Source organism: Vanacampus margaritifer, chromosome 11, assembly GCF_051991255.1.
Source record: "Vanacampus margaritifer isolate UIUO_Vmar chromosome 11, RoL_Vmar_1.0, whole genome shotgun sequence".
NCBI lineage: Eukaryota > Metazoa > Chordata > Actinopteri > Syngnathiformes > Syngnathidae > Vanacampus > Vanacampus margaritifer.
In genome coordinates, this window is record NC_135442.1 from 21,381,540 (window position 1) to 21,409,297 (window position 27,758).

Consider the following 27,758-nt stretch of genomic DNA (forward strand, 5'->3'; position numbering starts at 1 on the left):
AACAAACTGAGGTCCACGGTCTGATACGATGTGGCGAGGAAAACCATGGACCCGGAATACATGGTCTATCATGATCTCAGCTGTTTTCTTGGCTGATGGTAGTTTGGCTAGGGGGATGAATTGTGCCTTTTTCGAGAATCACATAATTTTGCACCAATGAAATGAGTTTTTCTTAAATCAACAACTTTTGCTCAATAATGAATGGCAATACTGTCATTCATTTTATTCAAGTCCATTATTTTTTTCAACGTCAGCATTGTAGATTGGGGTATGACTAAACATTTAATAAGGTTATTTTAATATTTTATACAAAAAATCTGACCATACCTGCAGGGTTCACAAACTTTTGAGCAGCACTGTAGATAAATTATTAAAATAAAATAATAAAACATTACTGGCAAATTGTTGTTTTGTTAAGTGTCCGTAAGTCAAGAATAATTCATGAAGGGAAAAAAATAGCATAAGCAATGATACTCAAAATAACAGTTTACTTCTCATCTTTTTACAGGGTCCGCTCTCACAGAGAAATATTTTGGATTTCCGCCTAAAGACAATCTCAAATACCAGGTTGTGCTATAGTGTAGTTTTTTTTCAAAATGAATTGCTATTATTCTGTGCATTGTTATTGTGTAATTCCCTAAAGAGCACCAACACCAAATATATCCATACCCATATATTCATACCCTGTCGAATTTTATCTTGTGATTGGATGTTTTCTATCTGGAATTTGTTGTACACGACTGTAATGTAACATTATGGTTACATTTACATTTAGGTCAACTGTCGTACATAAAATGGCTGCAATCCACGAAAGGGAAATCATATATTTTTGTAAAATTTCAAAGCTAACATTCTACACTTTAATCATACCTCCAGTGTATATCTCCCTGTATATCATTGTCTTGTATGACAGAAGTATGTATTGTCTCTGGCAGGTTTCAAGTCTACTCAGTAACATCACAGGACAGGGTCCATTGGAATTTCTTATTATCCATGGCACAGCAGATGGTGAGTAAAGCTGCAGGAGCAGCTGTGACTCAGAAGGGCTTGTGCATGAGTTGCATTGCATTCTAAGTTGCTGAACCCAAAACTGCTTATGTGAGTTAGGCCAGCGGCTTCTTCATTCGGTTCATCAGTGTTGTGAGATGGAAAGCAGAGGCATATCCGTCTCTCGTCTCTTCCCGTCATTGACGGATGCCCACATTTTTGGCGAATGCGTTATCAAGGTTTTCGTTCATCGATCTGGGTCAGTACAGATGGTCCTTTTCAGCCCGTGTATTCTTGTGAGGCTTCCCGTCATAAAAGACACTCTGTATAAGCAACTGCCTTTGCCGGGAGGACACGAGAGACGGATGGATACAGATATAAATGCATATTGGCTTACACATCAAAAATCTAACTGAAACTCAATTTGGGATTGTCAGCAGGTAGGTGGGGCGAGCTTAATATATAATTTTTTATCAGAGTTTGTGCAAATGTTAAAAGATTAATTTATGGGTGTCAGGCGATAATTCTTTTTTAATCGTAATTAATCGCATGACTTTAGTAGTTAAAATGCATTGTGCTGTTTAAAAAGGTAATATTAATATTAAAGCTTTTTCTACATCATGCATGCTCCACCAATGATGAGTACGAAGAGTCCAGACTGTTTTACTCTCTCTGTACCTATGAGCATTTATCTTCTTTCTAGTAGAATGTGCGGACCCTGCACACTCCACAGTTTCTTTGGGGAGGGGAGGGGCGGAGTTTTCTTATCTCATTTGAAGTCATGTCTTCGTTTGGCAACTGTGGCTGTCGCTGTTACGCTTTGGGCCAGAGGTGGCAAAATCTGCAAAGATCCTTTAACTCACGATTAATCACATGTTTGTATCTGTTCTAAATGTACAATAAATGTACAATAAATGTGCAATAAAATATTATTTTTCTAAGTTTTAGACTCTTGTTAACATAAAAGTGGAAAGTGTGTTGAGGTCATTTTCTGCCACTAGATGGCATGATTGCATTTGTAAGAAGTTGGTGACAGCCAGCTCAGTGCATTTTTCTTTAAATATTAAGAGCCAGGGTTTTTCCGTCCATCTATCCATCCATCCATCCATCCATTTATCCATTCATTCATCCATCCATCCATCCTCTATTGCTTATCTGGGGTCAGGTCTCGAGGGCAGCCGCTTTAGGAGAGAATCTCAGACTTCCCTCTCCCCAGCCACTTCAACCAGCTCCTCCAGCGGGATCCCAAGGTGTTCCCAGGCCAGCTGAGAGACATAGTCTCTCTAGCGTGTCCTGGGTCGTCCCCGGGGCCTCCCGCCGGTGGGACATGCCCGAAACACCTCTACAGGGAGGCGTCCAGGAGGCATCCGAAAGAGATGCTCGAACCACCTCAATTGGCTCCTCTCCACTTTTGTCCCAGATCGTTAAATGGCCACAGGAAGGCGGCCGGTAATGGTATCGGTTACCGCCGTGAGTACAAATACCGTAAAATAAGACTGGTATTGGCACTGATACAGTCCTGCTCACCATTATTGGTACCCATCAAGGTAAAGTAGATAATGTGGAATATCTTCTGAAAAAAATGCACAGTCTGGAATCATGGTTTCAAGTACCATACGTCACACTGAACATAAAAAAAGGGCTTCATGGGCGAAACCATTCCTGAAAGAGACATAAAAAAAAAAACAATGGCTAATCTTTGCCAAGGACTACCTGGACACACAACAATTATTGGGGGAAAATGTTCTGTGGACTGATGAAACAAAAATAGAGCTTTTCCGCAATGCCCGCCAACAGTTTTATTACAAACAGCACAATGAAGCTTCCAAGGAAAAGAACACCCTCTTTACAGTTAAGCAGGATGGAGGATCCATAATTCTGCGGGGATGCCTTGCTGCATCTGGTACTGGAGGCCTTGATCGTATCACAGGAATCATGAAACCAGAGAATTATCAAGATATTCTAGGGAGTTATGTCCTACCAAATGTTAGACAACTTGGTAAGAGTCGAAGGTCATGGGTCATCCAGCAGGACAAAGACCCAAGGCACACATCCAAAAGCCCGCAGGAATGGTTGATAAGCAAAAAATACTGTTTTAAAATGGCCAGCAATGACTCCTGATCTCAATCCGATTGAAAATCTTTGATATGAGCTGAAATGTGCCATTGGGAAAACAAATGCTTGGCGATAGCTACAAGAAGTGTTTGGAACCTGTCATCACTGCCAAAGGGTGTGCCATTATTGCTCCACATGCTGTATTTTCTATTTCTTCTTTCAGGGATGTGATTTTTCCGCTAATTGGCGGAATTCCGCTTTTTTTTATCTCCCCCCCAAAAAAAAAAATCCGTTTTTTTTTTTTTAGTAGTTCATTGTGTATGCACATGACTCCGACAGATAACATCTTCTGCTATAACAAAGACATTTGTGGTATGCTCTAATATGAGTTACTTTTCATTTGGTCATGATACAATTATTTGTTCATGAAATTTGAACTCTTCAACATTATTTATGTGTTAACTTAGTAATCACATTAGTTAGATATGATGATATTGTCAGTGATAGTTTTTAAAAGCAAAGGCAGTCCAATGTTTTTGAATGTGACTGATTTTGAGTTGACCAAAACTGCCATTTTATATGGGATAGTTCAATATACATTGAAAATTTATGCTGTTGTTTTGTCTATTTCTTTGTCATGTGAGTGCATTGAAAGTGCCAGCGGCCCCCAGACCCCCGGCTAAATTTTCAAATAATTTCACTTTGGTCAAATCACATCCCTGTTCTTTGGAATTACATTATGCAGGTTGAAAAACAGTTTCCTTTGTGTAATTACTTTGGACATCCAATTAAAAGGTTCTCATGATATAAATTTCCATTTATTTCTGAAGATATTGTAGACATCATGCAAAAAATTAAGGGGTGCCAATAACAGTGAGCAGGACTGTACCAATACCTGGTATCGGTAGTCACCCATCATAGTCAGGATGATGCTACATCTGCCTCAATTTGAGCCAGGAAAAACCCTGAGAGCTATCTAATCTTTTATATGAAGTAACTTGTTAATTTCTGCACATTTTTAAAATTGCAAAATACTATTTGACCCCACAATATATGTATTATTATTACATTTATTACTGTTAAATTTTGACGTGAACGTGTCTGCTACGTTGCGACTGGAATTCTCCCAGTACAGGCTTTCCAACTGCGGTCATTAATCGTTTCTTTGGTGTCACAATTTGACTAAGCTTCTTTCAATCACAAAATTCCTTTAGTGGCTTGAGTCAACAAAGAAATTAAAGTACAAGAGGGACAAAAGAGGCAGGAGTTCAAGATGCTCACAAATGATTTATTCCACCAAGTAAATGAAAAAACCCACACAAATAACAGTGAGAGTCTCCATGGAGAGACCGAGATGAGCAAAGCAAAAGCTTACATGCAGAAATATGAGACAACGGACTCAATGGACTCACTCTCTCTATGGTTAAATAATCTTTCAACTAGAGTTTATCTGTTTATATTAGACTCCACAGTTATTACAACTATAATTTAAAAACATTTAAATTCAAACATTAATATAAAAGACAAATAACCAATTAAAGTGTAAAGACAAAAGATTGTAGGCCTATCGTATTGGATTACAACAACGCAAAACACTGACGCGATTCATCAGCCCAACTGTGGCATTTTTGCAAAACCAAAAGACTGTAATACATTGTAAATGCTGTTGACTGAAAACATGCTCCACTAGTAATGTTTGTTTGTTTTTCAGCGAATGTTCATTTCCAGCACACTGCTGAGTTGATCGAACTGCTGTCTGCATCTAATTTTAACTACACTCTCCAGGTGACTATATTTAACAATGGAAGACTGCATTTGTTGATGTTGTGTTTCTACTAATATTTAATAGGACACCTTATAGGAATGTGAGACTTTTGGGCTGTCAAGTTCAACATCTGAAAGTGTAGTACGAAGGAGGGAAGGGACAATTGTAACATTTTTTAAAATTGTGTTTCTATTTTAAAGTTCTTTTGACACAGGGTTCTGACAATTGCTACGCAAATTAGCTTCTAGTGTCTATTAAACGGCATGGAAAATACCCCTGCCACACAAATGCTTTTTGTTTTAAGGCCAATGCAAACTTCCCTCCCCCACCACGCCCTCCACCTCCACTCTGTGCATGAGCTCGCTTAAGAAAAAAAAGAAAAAGTTATTTCAATGCAATTAACTTCAACAAGGCCGCACACTAGCTCACAACTCACAAGCAGCAGATCTTGTGCACGCTGTAAAAAAAAAATATAAAAATTAAAACAGAAATAATAAGAATACCCCATTACTGGTGTACTCTGCCTCAAATTTGTCCTCATCGAAAACCTGACATTTTTATGAAAAAAAAGGACACCCGGACAGGATGTAAAAAAGTGGACATAAAAAGAGGACGCGTGGTCCCCCTAAATTACTTGGTGAAAAGGTGAAAACTGACGTTCCTCAAATGCGGCTGAAAAATATAATTCATACTGATTCAAGTCAAATTTATCTTTTGGTAAACTGTATCATTTTCTCAATATTATAACGTATCCTCATAAAGCTTGTTATAATACAACGGAATGCTTATGAAATAAGATAAATACATGAATGAAGCAAAATTGTGAGAAGGTAAGTTTGCTGGAGGTCAAAATTTATTTTGAGGACCAAAACAAAAAACAATTCATCACTATACTATACATTTTGGTTGTTTATTTTCGCCTCGAACACTTTCAGGTCAGAACTGGGAAAAGCCAACTAGGATAATTCCGACTTCCGTCCTTGAATGCAGCACAAGTGCTAGACAAAGGACAAATGTGCAAAAGGTGATGTCTATATTGTTCCTAATTGGAACAATTGCAACAGTCTCCCCTACAAAGGAGATTAATACTGTGAAACACCATTTTCATATATATTTTTTTTTAGCACAAATGACACTCACCTCTGATGAAGCTTTTGCTCCAAAAGTACCGTCACCTTCTTTCAGACCTGCTAGGTGGATTGTGGAAGTGCAAAACTAATTTCTATCAGCATGAGTTGGTAGTGGGTTGCCTGCTGAAAACAAAATAGTTCCATGATCTGTCACTTGATATACTGAAAAACAAAAACAAAAAAATACAGATGAATTTTGTAGAAGAGCTGATGCAAGATTATGTTGAAAAAATATTTTGAAAGACTTCAACAAGTGCTTTGATGTGAGGTTTAATGAATGACACAACGTTGCTTTTCTTTTCTGTTCACTTTTTTACTGTTGAACCTTTCAAGCAACACTTAAAACTGATCAACTGAACAACGGCACTATATTCACCATGTTTGATAATTGTAAACAAGTACTTTTTTGTGTGTGTTTGCCATATGACCTTGAAGCTTTCACTTGTGAAGAATCCAAATGAACCTACACACTGAATGAGTGCCTGTTTTGATTCATGACCCTGACAAGGTAGTCAGTGTGAAAAGTGAAAAGCTAGTGTTGCAGAAAACAAATTACTCATGCGCTTTTGCCAGATAAAAAAAAAAAAACATCAAAGATGAGTGAGCGTGATTGCACAAGTGGAGAATGGTTTCTTCTCGTCACCCGTAGTCACACTTGTCCGGTTCTGATGACGCTTTCAAACTTCTTTGCAGGGTTAATGGACTAGATGTATGTGAAAAGTTCCTGAAAATAACCTAAATCTCGCTTTTAAAAAAAAAAGACATAAAGTCTCACAACATAGAGTGCTACCTTGAAGTTCAACCAGCTGAACTCGAAAGCGTTAATCGACTTTTTCCATATTTTGCATCCACAGAGAGCCAGTCAGGTAATGTTTGTGCATTTTTCAAATTGTGATTATGTAAAACTGTTCTCAACTTGTCGTTACCCAGATTTTTCCAGATGAAGGACACAACATTGTGTCAGTCAAGAGCCAGCACTATATGCTTAACTCGGTGGTCACCTTCTTCAAAAACTGCTTTGAGGAGGGAAGGCTTGTCGATCAAAAGGAATCTAAAGATGATATGTAAGACGGAGAACTACCGGCAGGGAAACTGTTGTACACATCCAAGAATGTAGCACCTGCTAGCATGAGCCAACACCTTTGCACTCACTCCTGAAGGACTGGTATCTTCAAAAGCAACCTAAGAGGATTTTTGAAAATATACAGCACTATATTTGCTTGACGCATGACAATGCCATATGGTTATGAAGTGGTATTAAGGTTACATAATAAAAATATAATAATTTACCTTTAACAAGAAAAGAGTCAATAAAGTGGTAATGTTAAAATTGTAACACAAAAAGGATAAAGTAGTATGTGTGTGTGTGTGTATATATATATATATATATATATATATATATATATATATATATATATATATATATATATATATAATGCAAAGAGAATAAAAGCCTGATATTGTACAATTTCTATATTTTATGAATGAACATCAACATTTGAAACAATATTTCATATACTCGACTAACGACTGTTGACACCTCCCCTCAACAAATTCATGCTCAAATTAATCAGTGTATTAGTACTAGGATTTTGTGAACATAATTATTTTAAATGGTATTAGGGGCAAACAACTTATTCTGTTTTTTTCTCTCTGCAACAATGCAGTCTCTACTAAAATGTGCTGATACCATTCATATTGTATTTCATCACATTTTCAGGCAGCTGTAGTTTATATGTATACCACTATGTAAATAGAAGTTTATATGTATACCACTAATGTATTGTATCAGAACCCCGAAACACATTAACAAATGATGAAACACAACGTTTACGTGAGGGGAGGTGGGATTCGAGGAATGTGATTGGACGGAAGTACCTCCCTACTAACAGCACAGTTAAGCGTTAAGAGTTTACATGTGCTTAAAATATATAGAATTAATAGATATTACAGTTTTATATTGGCGTTAACGTTTAATTTAGTGAGATAGTTGGAGAAAACAAACGTCGTCTGGCACAAATGAACTAGAAACCCTCAGATCGTATGGCATTTATAGGGTGAATAAAAGCGCGGAAGTTCAGTGTAGGCATACGGCACTCCGACCAATGCTCATTTTGCGAGTGGGTTTTTGGCAAAATCTTTTCTCTCACTTAATATGATGTATTTTAATTTAATGTAATATTTGTACAAACAATTCATTTGTAAAACAAAGAATTGCTTTAAAATTTGTGGGCAAGGTAAATAAAAAGAGAACATTTGGTTGCCAAAAGCAAGGCTAGAGTCCACTCGCAAAATGAACATTGCTCTGGAATCTGTATGGTTTACTACTATACTGGACTTCCGCTGTCCAGCCACCCTATAAAAGCTATACCATCTTATGATTTCTAATACATCAGCCATGGTCGTTTTCTCCAACTATGTCACTAAATTAAACAGCCAACGCTACTATAAAACTGTAATATCTATTATTTCAAAATATTTTAAGCACATGTAAACTGTGTTTAACTGTGCTGTTAGTAGGCGGTACTTTCATCCAATCACATTCCTCGGATCTCCCCTGCCCTCCCCCCACGTAAACACTACTTACGTTATCGAAATGTTGTTGTTTCATCATTTGTTAATGTGTTTCTGGGTTTTGCGTGCTTACCTTTTTGTGCTCGTGTTTGCGATTACTTTTTGTTTTTTGTTTCATACTTTGTGTTTGTGTTTTTTTATTTGTTTGCTATTACATTTTGTTGTTTTGTTTGGTATTTTGTGTTTGTTTTTTTGATTTGTGTTTGTGATTACCTTTACGTTGTTTTGTTAAATTTTTTGTGCTCGTGTTTTTTTGGGGATTTGTGTTTGCGATTACTTTTTGTTATTTGTTTCATATTTTTATTATTTTTTATTTGTTTGCGATTACATTTTGTTGTTTTGTTTGGTACTTTGTGTTTTTTTATTTTATTTGTGCTTGTGATTACCTTTTCGTTGTTTTGTTTCATTTCTTGTGTTAATGTTTTTTTACTTGTCTTTGCGATTACGTTTTGTGTTTGCGATTACCTTTTTGTTTTTGTGATTTATAATAAATTTGCTGTCGTATTTTGTTTTTTGTTTGTGTTTTTTGGTTTGCAGTCGTGTTTACTTTTTTGCGTTTTGCACTTCAGGGCCACCTTACTCCCGCCTCCTTTCCATGTATCCTCCCGCCAATCACGCTCATTTACAATAGTCGACCCCCCAAATCAGAAACAAAATAGATAGCCACAAATACATATATCAATGTGAAAATAAATCATCTTACACTAACAGACGAATGGAAGCTGAAATTAATTCTGTTCTTGCAGAATTACTTACGTAAGTAATTACTTACTTACTAATTTCCTTGTTGAACGTTGAACAGCGAGAGGCGCTTTGTGCATTTTTACTGGTAAACATTATTTTTACAGGAAAAGATGGGCCCCAATGATTCTAGTTAAGTCAAATTAAACAAAAAATAAAATATTTAATGTAGTTAGAAACAGATAGTTTACACCCTTGCTGCCGTCAACAGGTGGTACATTTATGAAATTCACGCATTCAGCAGCTCGTGCCTGATCCTGAACTAACATAAAAAACAATTAAAAAGTGATCACGTTCTTGTAATGTGGCATTCTGATTGGCTGCAAGCATCTGTGTGATTGAATCACATTGTAAAAGCTTGCATACAGTGGGTTGCCGTTCCCTTGCGATTCAACATGGAATCACCGTCGAACTAGATACAAAGTTCGGCAACTAATGAAAACTAGTTGCACAACCACACACGCTTGAAACACAACTAAATAGTTAATGTTCAATCCTGTTATTCTGTGTTTGGAAGGCTTTAGTAAATGTCCAGATGAAGAGAAAATACAATTGTAGCTTCTAAAATCACAGAATCATTAATTTTGTTATTTGTTTAGTTAAAAGTAAATGTATTTGTATAGTTAAAAGTAAATGTCATTGGTTATGTGTGTACAATACTGACTCGAAACACTTTGTTTAATCATTTTTTATTATTTATTTATCTATTTATACCCATGGCTAGAGAACAATCACAATAACCCCAACATCACAAACCGGTCCTTTCCCCTTTTAAAATGATGAGAGAAAAAAAACACCAAGCATTACAAAATCCATCCCAGAAGTAAATTATTGTAGATTAAACATAATAGCAACATAACCATACGATACAGCCACGTCAAATCAATGAATTCCCTTTAGACTCAACTTTATGCGAGACATCTCAAAAATATATTTATGTACACACTTTGCTGTATTGTACTGTACAAAATGTGGCAAAATTTGACACATTCTCTGTAGACATGCAAACACCTTATTGATATTGTAAAAATGTCTATTTCATAACTTCTATTGTAATACATTTTCAAATATTAGTTCTTTGGAGAATATCCTGAAAAAAAGAATATGCACCACTTTTGAGATGCCACTGCCTGCATTAGTTTTAAATAACACCATATTGTGAAATTATCCATCCTCATGTAGAATTCTTAATTGAGATGATACAGCAGACAGTTTTGTCTTTCAGATCCTAAACTGTGTCTATTTCTCAAACACCTGAGTTGACATTGACTTATGTGACCCTTCTAATGCAAAACTACCACTGCCCGCAAAATATATTACAGTATGTTGAACCTCATAAGGCATTGTGCATGTCTACACAAAACCCTTGTTACAATAAATGTGACATAGAGAAAATGGTTTTATGTTAGGGGGCAGTGGTGGAGGGTTATAGTAGGAATTGCACTTATTCAGGATCTGAGTGGCCGGGGGAGCATTTCATTGTGCATCAACACATAGCCTCTTCTCATGAGAAATGAATAAAATATCTGATGAGAAATACATTGTTCATAGTGAAGAAGTACAGTTTTCTTTTTTTTGTTTATGAAATAAAACACTTTGTGAAGCTATTCAAAACAGTGCTTAACGTTTGTCAGATATTCTAGTCACTAGTAGGGTTTCCATCCACCCAATTTTAATCGAATTTTCAAGAAATGCGAAAATAAAACTGAATGGAAACGCTAGAAATTCGAAAAAGGGCCCAAAATTCCCCAAAAAGTTTGCTAATTTAGGCTATGGAATCAGGTTTTGTAAATAAACGCTGACAATACCGGATACACGTTGCACGTTTTGATCGGATATGACGTCACACGTATGTTTGTAGTCACAAAGCAATGTCGGGCGTATGTTTGGAGGGACGAGGAAACAGAAATATTTTTGGAATTAATTAAAAGTAGCGAATATTAATGCACTATATTAATGAATATTCATTGCACCACGCTGTCGCTTCCTGGTCTTCTTCTTCTTCTTTTAAATTACTGGTGGATCAAATCTCAGTATGGTGTATACCGCCGCTGAGTCCCCTCTTAATATTCGCAGAAGAAGAACAGATGGAAACGGGCATAAGTCGCATGTCCGTTTTGCACATTTTCACAAAATTCGCATAAAAATTTCAAAACATTTGGATGGAAACCCGAAAATAGTTACAATCCAACAAATCCAAGAAGAGGCAAAATGTGAAGTGTTGTCCTACCTTTGTTAGCACAAAAGAGACCTGGGTGAAGGGAATGAAACAGAACCATGCATCTGTAATAATGGTGAATGACCTCAAGCATGACAAGAGATCCCGCAAAAGACGAGGACAGTGTTCAGTGTGCTTTGACAATAATTGCTGTTGAACTGAAATTATGTTCGAGGCTATTTCCTACCTCAAGTCCCCGCAGTAAAAAGTGTCACTGTCATCATAGGTGTCCGTAAATTGTCTTCTTCATAACACGTGCACTCACACACACTTAAGCATGAGCAGCTCTAAACTATTGTGTCTGTACCCATCTAAAATGTGGTCCAAATGCAAAAAGGCCTTCTGCTTACTCCTCATCCTCGTCTTCGTCATCAATCGGTGGGAGTAACTCTTCCTTCAAGCACTCCCTGTAGAAGCTAGTAAGAGTGGCATACAGGTGCTGGTTGCTTTGATGAGACAGGAAATGGCCTTCGTCTGGGTAGAGCTGGTGGGGAGAAGGCACATGAGTCTGACAATATGAATTATGTTGAATGTTCTGATGAAGGCACCCATTAACCGTCGGGCAGGCTACATCCTTCTGTTAACACTGGTATGAAAGAGGGTGCACAGACACATTTGTCACCTGACCACCACCTGCTCAACACAATACAACTTACAGCTAGGTTAAAGCACATAAACCAGAGCCACATGGAAGATAGCAAACCCCATTTATAGGGAAACACAAAAAAATGAATCTTGTAATAGTAAACAACAGAACTGAACCAAAAATTTCAAGAAAACTTGAAAGTTTGAAACAATTTTCCCCATTGTACTGTGTACAATGACACACATTTGAAAGTAATATTAAATAGGCTGTTGTCCTCATAATCTCCTTTGCTTTCCCCCAGCGCTTTCTGTACATAGTTTCTGTCTTGCTATATGTTAGCTTAACAATTGTTAAAATGTTAGCGCTGGATCAATTCTCATTGGAAATAAACCTCACAGAAAAATGTAAAACTCTGTTTTATATGCTTTAAGCCTGTATCTCACTGAGTGGCGAATGCTTGCAAACGTAGCAATTTTTGAGTTTTGCTACGGTTCATAAGAAGTTGCTAGCATGTTCGCGAGCATTTTGCTTTGCAAAGTAGCATTTGTAAACAATCGTAAGACGTGTCACCAAAGTTTTTTTTTATTTGCCAGTATGATAGAGACCATATGTGACCATGGTTACTGTTGTTACCAATATATGTCAACCCATTCATGTTTCACAAAAGCCTATTTGATTGGGTTTAAGGACACAAATAGCAAATGGTGTGGCGAAAAACAAAATCTTCTCTGTGACTACTGATCTTTTGTCTCAAAGTTGATCCAGTGCCGTAACGTGCTGTTTGCATCCTAGCAGTTCAGTTATTATTTTGTTCAACTAAAGAACACAAGTGGTTAAACAATTTGTGGAAAAACACATTTGAAGACAAGGGCTGACCTGCACCACCCTGTATGTAATAGTTTTTTTTGTGTTAAATTTTATGAGTTACAAACATCCATTTTGGACAATGGACAGCAGAAAACTGAATGTTGGAGAAGGGCACATCTTTTCAGTCTGCTAGGAGTTGGCAAACAATATCAAAGGTTCCGAAACAGTGGCAAAGGAGTTGCAAATAGTCTTAAGCGCTTTCTCCACCTTGGTTGCTATCTTACTAAATGTTAGCATAACAACAGTTAGGATGTTAGCAGTAGTCATTTAATTGGACCACTGCAAATCTAAAATAGCTCTACAAGGCAAGCTCAACTCTCAATAAATGCTTCACATATGTAGGTATCAGACAAGCAACCGCTAGCAGGCCAAATAAGCATTCATGTTGATACATCACCTACATCACAATCGAGCGATACTAGCACAGACACACAATGTTGTAAGTTTTTTTCTAGTTGGATTTATTTAATTGTTTATGCCCATTTATCATTTGTTCAAAGACTCTTACTATGTAATTTTTAGAACAGTTGTGATGTTTTGATTTGTTTTTATCATGTGGATCTGTTTTTTTATAATTGCATTTAATACTTGCACTAACTACAATTGCTCTTTCTGTTTGTATACTGTCTACAATAACAACAATAATTGTAAATACTGTAAATTGTCTTACGTTATTATACTATCTTGTATTTGTATGCAGCAGTAGTATGGCAGCCATGTTCAGTCCAACTGAGGATGTGTGTGCAGTACATCTGCTACATTTGGCACAGTGTATGAATGTATTATTTTGCATCACTGCTTTTTTTTCTTTTTTTTTCCACATTTGAAACGGACAAGAAGTATTTTTTCAGTGACGGTAACCTGCATTGAGTAGTTTGCTCCAACTTTCACAAGGTTCTTGACAAGCTCAGCAGTATGTTGAAAGTGGATGTTAGCTGCAAATAAAAAAAGTGAAAATGTGTCAGCACACTTCCAACTCAAATCAGGGTTCTGGTAGAATTGAAATACAAAAACAAACTTGGCATTCATTGCTCAGCCGAGAATGCATTCCTCTGAAAATTTCTGTATCAATTTAGGCAACACACTTTACTTTTCTCTTTTTGATTAAGAACATTTGCCTCATTACCTTTCAGTAATGTTTGCTTCTTTGTGCTCAGCAGTGATGCACAACAGATTCAGTATATTCATTTTCAGACTATTTATTTTCATTTACCATCTGCTGTGCCGTGTACCAACATCAGTGTCTGGTCTCTTAGTGTATGAACATTCTGCAGCACACTGGAGAACTGGAAAGTAATGAGAAAAAGGAAGCCAAAATAAAATCATTAAAAATTACCTACTGTACTTGGGTAACTATATATAAGAGAGTAATGCTATACAACAAGAAACAAAGACTGTAGTAATTGAAAACTAATAGATACGCCGGCAGACATGTTGGAGAATATGTATGTCAGATGTGATCAAATGAAAAGGTTAATGGAAATGTATTTTCATTCTGAATACAGAATAATGGGCGCACACAAAGTAATTAAGACAACACATTGCAATAAAATGTCACCAAATTAAACACAATTGTTTCCGATTTCTTCTACCTCATTGCTGAGAAGAGAGCTTTTCAAGACAAATGCACCATGAATACATACATAAACCCATTGTGGCGGCCGTGGCTCAAGGTGTAGAGTCGGTCGTTCAGTAACCAGAAGGTCGGCTGTTTGATCCCCGCTCTCCCCAAGTCATGTGTCGTTTTGTCCTTGGGCAAGGCACTTCACACACATTGCCTCCAGTGCTACTCACACTGGTGTATGAATGGTGCGGATGTTTGGTGTTGGTCGGAGTGGCCGTAGGCGCACACTGGCAGCCACGCTTCCGTCAGCCTGCCCCAGGGAAGCTGTGGCTACTTAACTGGCTTACCGCCACCACAGTGTGAATGTGTGAGTGCATGAATAATACCCATTCCTCTGTGAAGCGTCTTTAAGTGTCTAGAAAAGCGCTATATGAATCTGATGCATTATTATTATTATCAAATTGTTGATTGTCAATCAAAGCTTTCTAATACTGTGACAATTGATGCAAAATAAGTGTAACTGCATGTATTGCATGATAAGATGTCGCCGCAAGCAGCTTTCAGAGTATTGACAGTCAAATGAGAAGCGGTGAACACACCTGGTATCTGCTGTCATCTCGTAGAGGCATGCCAAGGTACCGCTCTGAGAAGGCTGACGCTATGCAAATGACAAATGACACAATTTTTAACAGTGATGCTAAATCGCATTTTCTGAATAATTGTTTTTAGGGAAGTGCATAGAACCTTTTGTGTGTAAAAGAAACCATATTTGTAGGAATGAAAAGTGTTTCTATCCTATGTTACACACTCTTTCCTGCCTCTGGAGGCATAAATGATAATGCTTTATAAAATGTTGCACTTAAATACTGGAGTGTTTCTTCCAGTAGGTGATGAAATTGCTTCCCTGCATATGACACATTGCATTTTGTGTTTTGAAAGGTTTTATGCTTACCGTACAACTTCAAATCTGTCATGGGTGACATTGCACATGCACATTTGAAGACACTGTCCGTAGACTTAAGCAGCATTAATGCAACATAGGCTCCATAACCCTGAACAAAAAATAAATAAAACACATCATTGTACAATGCATGTAGCAATAGAAAACCTGTTGCAAGATGTGAAAAAAGAACATTTTTCAAATTCATCATAAACATTGTTAAGGTTTGTGGCATTTCCTTTTTTTTCCAAAGCGTAACGGGATAAGGCAATTGGAAAAATATTTTTATGCATGAAGAATAGAGGCTCACCTTTCCAAAAATTGCTATCCGAGTCTTATCAATGTATGGAAAGTTCATCATGTAGCTGGAAGAACACAAGATAAATAAGTCAGAGTTTTGAACACATGCAATGCCACTTCAAATCAGCAGGCAAAACTTTAATTACTATTTTGCGAGGTTCTTATTTACAGTACGTCGATAGATAGAATCTGATTGATTGAACATTATAAGTGATGCATGTTCAATAATTTGAAAAATATATATTTTTTTCTGGTTCCTCTGCAGACTCCCACCAAGACATGAGGAGTCAAATCAAAAAATAAAAACAAGTGAAAAATGGGCCATTCTTGCAAATAGTCCCCCTAATCTGTTCACCTGTGGAATGTTACAAACACCAGTTTTCTTTTTATTGTTTATTATTTTTATTTTTTTTACCATTTTACCATCATCATTCCCAGTCTCTTGTTGCCCCTGTCCCAGCAAAAACATTGCATTTGCAATAACCCCCCCCCCCAAAAAAAACAAACAAACAAACAAACAAACAAAACAACTATAGTATTTATTAGTTTGAAGAGTAAATATCTTGTATTTTTTTATGAATTCAATTGAATATAGGTTGTTTGCAAATCATTGTTTGTATTTACATTTTACAAAATGTCTCATCTTCATTGCAATTGTGGTTTGTATTTTCTGGTAGTCTGGGTGGACTGTAGCATCATGCTGACGCTTACAGGATAGTCTTGGCACTGTGATGAACATTTAGTATAGGAAGGGTGGCAATTAATCATGGGAGATATTATGTCTGTAGTTTGCTCATCTCAAGTGCACCACTCACTACAAGAGCCATAAAAACAAACATTGATTTTACTGATTTAAAAGTTGTTTAAGATGATAGAATTTGGAAGGTGTGCACACTACTTAAAAACAAAGCATTTTATTATTAAAAAGTAGATACATGTATCACACCACCCACTTATTAAGACTCCACTCACAGTGCTTCAGCACAGTTGCTCTGCTCTCCCCTTCCCATTGCTGGCCTGCAATGACACAATGCTGCACTACAGCACATTTTTGTATGCCTTGTGCATTCATGCACTGTAAATTTGCTTATTTTCACATGTTCTCTTAATTTCTATTATACACAGTGTCAGTTATTGTTAATTACTAGCAGTTTGGCTGTTTATTCATGTACTCATGCAGGAGAAATAGCACCATAGTCCACCTTTCTAATCACTTTGGCACATGACAGTCAACTTTTGTTCGAGGGCAAGAATCTCTGTCTGTGGTTGATATTAAATGCTACAAAAGACAAATTAATGATTTTTACCCATTCAGGATATCAAATGGAAGTAACTTTGTCAACTCAGGATGGCACTAAAATACAGAGAGTTACTCTTATTTTTTTTATAGTTACAAATACTTATGTATTTGGTTGGATGACAAGATGTCTTTTGAGGTCCATGCACTGATTTATTTATTGCTAAAGCACTTTAGGGCAAATTACCCCTTTACATTTTAAATCTGCTTTCTTACCATAATAGTATTTACAGGGTTTGGTCATCAGGAAAAAAATGCCATTAAAAATACCAGTGACAAAAACAGAACTTGATCAAATGCTTTTTTCATCATATCCTCTAATTGTTTCAATTGAACATCAAGCCACGTTCAATCAGGAATCACTCCCGCCACTCAGTAAACCAACCGTAACGGAACAATGTGACTGTTTTTAATCTAATGCCTTTTTTACTTTAAATTTTCCGTTATGTATTGCATGCTTGTTTCTTTTCAATCTACTGTGTGGAGTGTGTCAATCATAGTATAGTTGTTTGTGTGTGACTTTGTTTTGTCTCATGTCTGTTGTGCAAGTATCTGCCACCTATTTTGGCTTGGACTAACCCAATAGATAAATATCGTCGCTACTGTCCATTTTTTATATTTATTAATTTATTTTTACATTTTTATGTTTTTGGGATGTCTTCGTTCAGCTTCATCCCAAAAACATACAAATGTAAAAAAAAAAAAAAAAGGACATAAGTGTTTTTCACAAAGCAGCGATGATGTACAAAATTGGAAAACGTACTCCACTGCTGCGATTTGGTCCTGAACATCTACACTGCCCAGTCTCTGGTGGACCTCATGCAGGACCCTCTGGCCCTGGAAGCCGCTACCGCGCCCATCGAGACGAGCCACAATCACATTGTCTGAGCTGACCAGCACTGAGTCCCAGCTGAGAGCAAAGCGGTCACTCACGGCCTGACCACCAGGGAAGCCATCACTGTGGAAAGCAGACAAAATGACATTTTGAAACTAATTTGACTTCATTAAAGAAGAAACCATTAACTCATTCACTCCCAGCCATTCTCACTGAAGCAACACCCTTCACTCCGGCTGTTTTACTGGATTTTAACTGATTTTGCAAGGTCCACAGAATATTGTGTTCTATTGCTAAGAAAACATGGAACCTGCCAAAATAAAGGATTAGAGTCTAAAAAGTAAGTGTCAATCTGTTTCTGTTTTGCAACAATTAGCATTAGAATATAGCTGAGTTTCATCAGTATTCACAAATCTGTTTAAAACAGTGGGGGAAAATAGCTCTTGGCAACATGGCCCTGGTCTCTTATACTCTGCTGCACCTGCTGGCCGTTTTTGTAAAAAATTCCATTGCTTCAAGTATTCTCTTCATTTCTGAGGCTGCATTAAAGCCATATGTATGCTCTAGCATAAATCCTCCCATAAAAACGCATAAATATGTCTTTAGGAGCATGGTAATATTTAAACTAGCACATATTTATAAATTTTGGGGAGAAAATTAGTTAAGAATGTTCTGCTTACAGGCATACATAAGATCATACTGATTAAACAGTCAACCAGCGGAACACTACTGTCACTTTAAAATTTAGGAAATGTCCTTAAAATATTTCTTAAAATGATTACAGCCCTTTTCACACTGCATTTAGCATGGCACAGCGCGATATTGTCAAACCCATTCATTGTGTATGTAGTAAGGGGCAGGGACCGAGGAATGGAGCGTTGCTGGGCGGTGTGGCAAGAGGACTTCTGCCGTGATGGCGAGGTGCCTTGAACTGGAAAACGTTATTAGAGAGGAGCTGGCGGACTGATGTAGTGTTATTTTGCCAAACTTTTTTACAAGTAGCGGCACGATTAAACTATCCAAGTACCCACAAGTCAGAATTTTTTGCTCTTCTTCTTATGTAACAATGAAGTTAGGCTACTACATCAATACTTCCAAATATGGATGTGCTGGCATCTAGTAATTGTAAGTATTTAAAATGACTCTTCATACTGAGTGAGTGCAGTGTGAAAAGGGCTTAACTTGTATTTGATAAGATGTTTACATTGTGGATTGCAGGTTTTACTTAAGTACTGGATTTAATTAAGAAATTCCAAGTGGCATATTATATTATTGTTACTGTTATTATGTTAATAATAATTGGTGCTTGTCAGTAATACATCACCATCACATTGTGTCAGATACATACACGACCAAGAGGAGCCCATAGTGACGAGATTCAGAGAAGTCAGGCGGATAGGAGATTTTCAAAGGTAAATCTATACAAAGGGAAAAGGAGCAGCCAATATACTGTATGAGGGTTTCTCAGTAGTTATCCTGATGCACTATGTGAGCCTTTATAGCGGCCTTTATTCTCTCACCGAAATGGCCAATTGAAACTGTCCTGAAGTCAGTCAGCTGGATCATTTTGTAGTTCAAGGCTGCCTTCAGCAAGGAGTTGTTTTCAAGAATATAATAATCTGGAAAAGGAAAGAAATGTGAGGCTAGTCATTCACGGCATGTAAATATGTAATAAATAAACTGAGGATAAAGAGGTTGCACAGCTGAATGAGTATCTGCATTCAATTTGGAATATATGAAGCAGTCCTATTTTTTTCTATTTTTTGATTAAAAGTTATAGCAATGACAAAAAATATATACAGATTGTGACCTCTGTGGCCTTACCATTTCTCCAAACCAAATATTTTTGGGAGGGGACTAAATCAAATGAAATTCAGCCACAGATTTTCTGATGGAAAACCCCAGATCAATAGATGTGTCATTATCAAACCGCCAGGGAGTGTTTAGTTCCCAGCTGTGGGTGGAAGGCAAAGCCAAATAACCCTGAGCAAATGACTTTTCTGCAGCACAGTGTTAACTGATATGCATCCAGAACGTTAACTGATTTACACCCAGAAAGTATTTATAGAGCTTAACTCTTTTTCAAAGTTAACAGGATGACTTCTTCTAAAGAAGCCCTTATTTAAGCAGCACTTCCAAAATCATGACAAGGACAGATTCCCTTACTTGAACTATTGAGACTGTGTAAGATCACCATTGGTGTTCCAGGACCTAAAATGAATAAATACAACAAGACACAAATGTAATTAATTCTTGAACAACTTATTCAACAAATGTAAAAGTACTCTCTTCATATTTTCTGGAACTTTGTGTTTTAGTCTGTCTTGAAAAACTGTTTTTTGTTTTTAAGGGAAAACTGAGCTTATGGGAAAACTGAGTAAAGTCCACTTGTTTTGTTATGTTGTTCGTTGATGAAAGAGAGAAAACATGGTTGAGGTCTACAATTACCAGTACGAGTCCAAATATCCTCTGGGATGCATTCGGATTTGAGGTTGGCGGTCTGAACAAGGCCTAAGTCTATTAATTTTATTGGCAAGAAGAAGAAAAAAACACTCCTTGACAATTTCATCTTCTCTGTTTATTTGCACAAACTGTAGCATTAAATTTTTCTCATTATCTTTTGGCAAGTTGTATTTGCTTTGACCTTTGCACTGTAATGCCCACTTGTGTCTCACTGAAATTGATTTGTTATGTTCGTACTTGCATGAAAACATTAAAGGTATTAAAAGCATCTTATGAGTGGAATTATACAAGCTTGTTTATCCTGATGAAAAAGCAGGTGCTTTGTGAAATGGTCAACTGAAAACAAGCTTTCTCCGCATTTATTGCTTTAGGGAGAGGGAACATTGTTTATTGTCCAATAAATCAATACTCCAAAGGCCAAATGCTTCTAAGCATGAAGCACTCTTATCTGCCAAAATAAATTGAATACACAAAAACAACATGAGGAATCATCCTCCACTAAATGAGTCAGTCAGAACACAATATAATTATCTGCAAGTAATACAACATGGAGTTAATTCATCCTGTTAATTCTATGCTTCCATATGTAACTTTAGCACAAAATTGATTAAAAACCAAATACACATTTCTTTAGGCCCACCTTCGTCAAACTTTCAGGGATCATGTCAGAGCTCGAGCTCCGCTGTTCAAGATTCTCACTGATATCTACAGTTCATATCTGATCTGCTAATGAGACACTTGAGGTCACATGTGGCTGCCATGGTTGTGGCGCGGCGGTGCCACAGGTTATTGTGTCCCAGAGGAAATAAGTTGTAGCGCACATATAAAATTTTAATGACAAGTTTGAAATTATTGATAACATTTAACTATCATTTTGAAAATAAACTATTACATGTTTCCACGTATTGCTTGCAATATGTTGACATATAGGGATGGGAATTGATACGATTTTTATAATTCCGATTCCATTTTAAATTCTGCTAAACAATTGAATTATTTATCTATTATTTTATAAATACAGGTACTTTTTTGGAAAAAAAGGAGAATAAACAGGTAGATTATCATCCAGTTTGTTTTATGTCTTAATTGTATCTGTAAACTAGATACATGTTTCAAAGTAACAACCTTACAAACCCAACAGTGAGGTCTAAAGAGGTTCACTAGGACTACTTGATAGGGTGCCATTGGCCCCTCAGTAAAAAAAAAAAAAAAAAAATTGAAAATAAACATACAATAATAATATTAATAATAATAATAATAATAATAAGAAATCTTCTGTAGAAATGTACAAAATACAACCTAGATTATTTTGTGGCAATTACACAGCATGTAGAATCGTTTACTCTAAAAACAGTTGGGAAAAATAACCCAATTATGGATCAAAAATGAACCGATCCACTTTATGGGTCAATTTGACCCAACTTTCTGGGTTGTTTTATACAAAATGACACACTTTTTGGGGACCCAAGTAAAGGATCTGAACAATATTTATGAGTTGTTTTACACTAAAAGACCCATTTATTGGCTCAAAGTTGGGTCAAATTGACCCAAGTAGAGGATGTGATTACCTACCTTTACAGTGAAGGATAATGTGCTGGTGCGTTGGGCTTAGAACAGCATCAAAATACAAACAGTGTGCTTTATTTAGCTCGCATGTTAAACACCAGCGTGGGAACAATCCTACAGTTTTCACACTAAAAGAGAGAGAAAATAGGTAAGATAATGGATGAAATGGAATGAAAACACACAAAAACCCTGAATACTATACAGCTAAAGATAATTAATCCAGTGCTTTGCAGCCATGATAAAATAAATGAGAATATCAATCAAACATATTGACAGTAGATATGCTGTAGCAGAACTGAAAATTACACAATATTTTCAAAAGGAATGCAAATGGTTAACATTATCATTGTATGATAGACAAAGGTTAATCTTTGCACATCATTGTCTCCACAAGGCAGGATAAAACCAAGAATGACATATCGGAAACAAATGAAAAACAAACCTGTAAAGTTGACGCCTTCGTGGAGAACCCTCTGTACTGAGAAAATAACTAGAAAAAGATGATAAACAAAGTGAGCTCCGGTAATATTTTTAGAAAAACTATTAACTTTTTTCAGTGATCACATTTGTTTCACGGAAACACAAGTCATCAGTTAAACTTACAGATTATCAGTGTTTTCATCATAGCCAAGGATCTTCGTCACCTCCCAGTTTCCTGATGTTAAATGTCGGACTTCATTTTCATCTGTTCTGAACTAAAATGAGCAAAATAAGATGTGTGACAATTTGTACTTGTATATTAATTATTAGTGACAATACGTATAGTATCATTCACAGATATATGAATGCACTACTGTCTGGTAGAAGCAAACATGCTACATCATAGTGCCATAAAATAAGATATAAGTCACATTTAGAGCTTATTTAGTTGTAAAGAAAATATGAATGGCACACTAAACGTGATTTTTTATTTAGGCATATTAAGTGTTTTTTGTTTGTTTGTTTTTTTTAATTTTGAGACAAATAAAACTTCACCTGAGTGTTAAACATAGCGATGTGATGAAACTCTCCGCGTCCCCCTTGTTTCACTGGAACGGTCAAGAAGAATCTTTTGCCATCTTTAGAGAACACTGGCTCTTGGTTCTATTAAAAACACAACAACAAAGAAACACGGTGTTTACGGACAACCCAAGCCAAATCTGAAGTTCTTACTTGATATATTTGACATAGAGAAGGCAAACCAAATACACCACCATTGCGATACTTTGATAGTCGTCTTTAAAAGGGAATGGCAGATTCCAACCTTCGCTGATCCACAGGCAAAATGAATAATTGATGCTAATAAAAAAAAACTTGGAACACCAGAACCAAATTTTAAATTCATTGTAGTCTGGATGTGTTGGGGGTAAACATGTGCTCTGGAAGGAGCCTAACAAATAGTGATTTAAAGGTTTGATTTATTAACAAATAAATCATGTGCAAAATGTTCAGACAACAATAATATACTGATTTTAAATTGGTTTTAATGTAAATATTCTTAGTTTGTGCCCCCTTCCCTCCAAAACAAAGAAAGCTATTCATAGCTTCTGCATAACTTGCTTAAATGCCACAATGAAGTAGTTAGTAACTATTGTAAACATGTCTTGTAAACCACCTATCCATAACATTCGGATATAACAGACTCATGCTCCACCCCTCACTAATATTCGAAAACGACGCTCAAAGGGGAAGTTGTCTGGAGGACCATTGGTCTTGTATAGACCCTTCTTGCTGACGTCATTGCTTAGCTACCGCTCCGCCTCCTGGAGGACAAGCCCCCCATAACAAAATAATGTAGAGAGCTTGATTTTCGGTGAGCGTTTTCATTAAAAGCTGGGAAATATGTCAAGTGTCACAAAAAACATCCCGAATAGGACACTACATTATTGCGACTCATTGGAACCAGCCGTTTGGTGCCGCTACCTACTAAAAATGGAGTTGGTTGGGGGGCAAGGTGGAAGTGGAGGCCTAAGGTTGGATGTTTTTGGTTGAAACAGTACGTCAATCACTACTTTTATGGTGTAAAATGGCATTCATTAAATCGTTGGTGTCCGGATATACTCGTTTTACTGTATATTGAAGTCTTCAAGCTCTCTTAGCTTGCTAGCTGCTAATAAAGAGACCGCACGTTTACAACACATTCCTCAGCAGAGAACAAGCCTGAGTTAAAGTGTTGTGATAATCGTGTTAAATCGTTAACTTTTTGTTCAGAATTACTTGCATTCTTATGCAAAAAAAAGTATGAATGATTGTTTCACTAAATATAATGTGGCACATTCATCATGTCTGCCTGGAATTTACAATCCGAGATTAATGTTATGACTCACTGTATATGAAAAAGAGAAAAACTACCTGATATAAAATGATCTGAGCGTATACTCTTTCTACTTTTTGTGGGTGCTAAGCAGTTGCGTCATAGGTTCGCTAGCCACCGTGCGCGTCTTTAACTCAATTCCTCACTGTCTTCCGCCTGGTTTAGAATCACTGCTGACAGCCGAAAGAATGATCTCATCTCTCGTTGAGCGATTAGAGCATCCGTAGGAGTTCACCATAGCATTGGTCGCTGATTTATCAACTGTTTGACCTATTTTCTTGGTCACACTGATTGTTTTCTCATTCACTCGTGTTGGCGGCTTGTCCTCCTGCATGGGTCGGCATCCAAACGTGACGTCACACTAACACCGTCTATACTACGTCAGTGACTACGTCAGATTCAAAAAGTGACGTCAGTAGTCTCTGCTCGTCCAATGAGAGGACAAACAGACAAATTGTGTTCATCCCAATGTTTATCCTGAAGATGGCGTCACACATTTTGCCCCAAATTCAAGCTTTCAACAAACATGCACTAAAATGTCAAAATAATAGACAGCATTAGTAGACACCCGTTTATACAGTTCATCAGTAAAATAAAAGTTGATTTTGGATTGAGTAACCCTAAAAGAACAACAGCTTTTAGCAATCCGGAAGAAGTGTGTATTTATTTATACACACCTCAATTTCACAAAATAGCAAATTTTTAAATCTTTGACTTTTAAAATGACAAATTAATCAAATTAATTTGATTTATTGCCCAGATTTATTTGGGAAGGTTACTTAGTTCCTTTAAAAATATATTCTGGTACAGTTACTAGCTACCTGTTAAAAATGTTCCAAGTATCATGTAACTTTACTACTTTTAGATGACTCCAATACCAAATATGCTAATGAGAGCAAAATAAACCAAATATCAGTAATATTCATTAACAGTATCAGTACATGTCATTTTGGTCTTTTCTGTTCAATCAATGTTTTTAATACTATGCATAGTTTTGGAACATGGGAGGAATTGTGATAGATAGGGATATATAGAAATATATTGCAAGAGATACAGTGAGATAGAGATATATATAGCGATATATAGATAGAGATGTAGAGATAGAGAGATATGTAGAGATATCTATACTTTCCTTTCCTTTACTTATACTTTCTACATTTGTGTTTGTGTCTGGAATTTACATTATATTTTGTAATGACATTTTTTTATGCAATAGCACTCGAATGACACTTTGTTTGTTTTTAGATCCTTACAGTATAACAGACAGTAAAGACAATTTTTATTAACTATAATTGTCACTGGGTTATAACTAGTGTTGTTCCGATATCTATACTAGTTTTGGCAGAGGCATCGATACTGCATTAAACAAGTGGTATCGGTATTGGTGAGTACCAACAAGTAACATGCCGATACCATTCATTCTGACGCTAATATAGGACTTTAGATGCAGCATCTTGTGTCTTGCTTGTGCACGACATTCACTGATGTGTGACATGTTTACTGCATGCCGAGCTAAGATATCCTATTGGCCCTTGAATGTTCTGAACCAATGGCAGAACAGCTTTTTCATGTTGAGAAAAAAAAAAAAACGTAGGTATTGGTATGGTATCGGCATCGGCCAATACTGCAAAGCTGGGTATCAGAATCGGGGGTCAAAAAACGGTATCGGAACAACACTAGTTATAACTTATAAAAGTATTGCTTGATATCTTATATTGAGTTGAGTAGAACGAATCACCTGACTCGGATCTCTGTACATCAATCTGACATGATTCATTGAAAATATCCCATTATTGTCAATCACCAGTTGAAAACATTACTTTGATCCAAGGCTGTCAGCATCATGCATGTAGGAGAATACAGATCTCCATTTCATATTAAAAAAATGTTCATTAGGTGCACAACTGTGATTATTACAGCAATAAAGTTGATTGTGAGAGATAATATATGGCCATCGTTTGCATTGTTAGTTGTAGGAAATGAGATGTGAAACTTTCACTGGAAAAAAAAAAATTGTAAGATGGGACTTAAAAGGGTCTAACGATTTGATATACTTTTAGTAGAAAGAAACAGAAAACAGGAAGAAAAAAAACACAGTTACCTGTTTGGAAAGCCAGAGCTCAGAATTTTCTTCATGTCTCTGAAAAAGACACAACGTAAAATGTGATTATGTTTTTCTTTCTGTTTTTAAAAGAGTTTTCTTTTGTTTCAACAAATTATTTGATCACATGGTGAAGCCCTCGTTTAATCTTCTCTGGGAATTAAATTCTCACTCCTTATTTCATTCCAAAAACAATAGCAGGCATGACAGAGGGTCTTTGCGGTTCAACTCATTTATTTGTTTATACAAATTATACAAAATCAAGGAAACTAAACTGGAACTGGTGCCTGCTGAGTCCCAGTGCTCAATTTTAGTAGACAGTGCACATCAACAAAACTGGCACATCTTCATTTTCGTGCCAGGGTGAGTTTCGTTTACTGTGTTGGGGAAATTGGCGTAAAGTTTAGTCTACTTTTAGCCACCAAATTATAAGTTGCGCTGGATGCATGTCAAATGAAACACACTTGCTATGTCTTGTCCCATCAGCCCTCTTTGTTGGTTTGTGGGGTGCACCTACTGTTACACAGGCTCCTGTTGTGGTGTCGCACACAGTCAGAGTGGAGATGTTCTGAGCCCGGTTCAGCCATCTAACACACGTATGAGTCTTACTGATCCATTTTACCATGGTCACATAATGATCCCTAGGGGCAGAAAGATTATCATATCTTCTTGTTCTCTGGACATTAATTATGACAATAAAAAATAACTCTGTAAAGTCAATTAGTGTTAATAGTGTGTTATTAAGCAAATCAATCAAACACATTTTTTTATCTTGTTACGAGAGAAATGAAGCCCTTCTCACCGTAGTTTGAGGCTATCTGGTGGCATGAGCTCCAGCGTGTGTGTCGGCCCGTAAAGATTGACAACAAAAAGTTTCACCACTGGATTGGGTTGGCCAGCCTGTAAGTGGGAGTCAGAAAAAAAGTTATTAAACTTGATTCCAAATCTAAAGAGTAAAGGAAAAAAGTGAATTAGCTTAAACAAGTTCAACAAAATTCATTAAAAGGATTGTTTTATTTTTGCGAAATTGCATATATTAACTAATTTGCCCCCAAAAACGTATTTATATGTTTTTTTTTAATGTTTTGTTTCAAATGAGTTTTTGTAGCGGTTCAGCCTGGTTCTGGGGGCCCTGAATCTCCTGCCGGAAGGCAGTAGCTGGAGCTCATGATGCAGAATGTGAGTCGGGTCATTAACATTTTTCTGTGCCAGTCCGGTGACGGACCGCTCATAAAGCATCTGTAGGGAAGGATGATTCCTGACCCCCATGATCTTCATGGCAGTCCACACCAGACCGGCAATCTGTGATCTTGACTGAACAGTCAGGTTGCCGTACCAGGCCGCAATGCCGTATCTGATGATACTTTCCAATGCAGCCCGGTAGAACATGATCCTCTGCTCCACTCCATAGACCCTAAGTCTGCGTAGGAAGTAGAGACGCTGTTGAAGTTTGGAGCAGAGACTTCCAACATGTAC

General features: G+C 36.7%; 2 protein-coding genes across 12 annotated transcripts in view; one reads left to right on the plus strand and one right to left on the minus strand.

The window, feature by feature from the left end:
- Nucleotides 1–7,300, plus strand: part of LOC144060715 (inactive dipeptidyl peptidase 10-like) — a 100,160-nt gene extending 92,860 nt beyond the window's left edge. For 4 of the 9 annotated variants that reach the window (XM_077580493.1, XM_077580494.1, XM_077580497.1 and 1 more), the window contains 4 exons: nucleotides 509–567; nucleotides 936–1,008; nucleotides 4,754–4,827; nucleotides 6,868–7,300. In XM_077580493.1, coding sequence (XP_077436619.1) covers nucleotides 509–567; nucleotides 936–1,008; nucleotides 4,754–4,827; nucleotides 6,868–7,005 — 344 coding nt within the window. In that variant the 3' untranslated portion in view covers nucleotides 7,006–7,300. Of the gene's footprint in view, nucleotides 1–508; nucleotides 568–935; nucleotides 2,121–2,152; nucleotides 4,828–6,867 lie in introns of those variants that run through there. The other 5 variants (XR_013295990.1, XR_013295992.1, XR_013295993.1 and 2 more) reach the window with 5 other exon arrangements.
- Nucleotides 7,301–9,924: 2,624 nt separating this feature from the next.
- dpp10 (dipeptidyl peptidase like 10) overlaps nucleotides 9,925–27,758 on the minus strand; it is a 172,906-nt gene continuing 155,072 nt past the window's right edge. For all 3 annotated transcript variants that reach the window (XM_077580498.1, XM_077580499.1, XM_077580500.1), the window contains 17 exons: nucleotides 27,085–27,182; nucleotides 26,800–26,923; nucleotides 26,283–26,321; nucleotides 22,864–22,971; nucleotides 22,492–22,583; nucleotides 22,331–22,378; nucleotides 21,895–22,016; nucleotides 20,026–20,070; nucleotides 19,380–19,478; nucleotides 19,208–19,277; nucleotides 17,788–17,982; nucleotides 15,738–15,792; nucleotides 15,440–15,539; nucleotides 15,087–15,145; nucleotides 14,137–14,209; nucleotides 13,785–13,858; nucleotides 9,925–11,954 (listed from right to left, as the gene is read on the minus strand). In XM_077580498.1, the coding sequence (XP_077436624.1) occupies nucleotides 11,817–11,954; nucleotides 13,785–13,858; nucleotides 14,137–14,209; nucleotides 15,087–15,145; nucleotides 15,440–15,539; nucleotides 15,738–15,792; nucleotides 17,788–17,982; nucleotides 19,208–19,277; nucleotides 19,380–19,478; nucleotides 20,026–20,070; nucleotides 21,895–22,016; nucleotides 22,331–22,378; nucleotides 22,492–22,583; nucleotides 22,864–22,971; nucleotides 26,283–26,321; nucleotides 26,800–26,923; nucleotides 27,085–27,182 (1,539 nt within the window). In that variant the 3' untranslated portion in view covers nucleotides 9,925–11,816. The remainder of the gene's footprint in view (nucleotides 11,955–13,784; nucleotides 13,859–14,136; nucleotides 14,210–15,086; nucleotides 15,146–15,439; nucleotides 15,540–15,737; nucleotides 15,793–17,787; nucleotides 17,983–19,207; nucleotides 19,278–19,379; nucleotides 19,479–20,025; nucleotides 20,071–21,894; nucleotides 22,017–22,330; nucleotides 22,379–22,491; nucleotides 22,584–22,863; nucleotides 22,972–26,282; nucleotides 26,322–26,799; nucleotides 26,924–27,084; nucleotides 27,183–27,758) is intronic.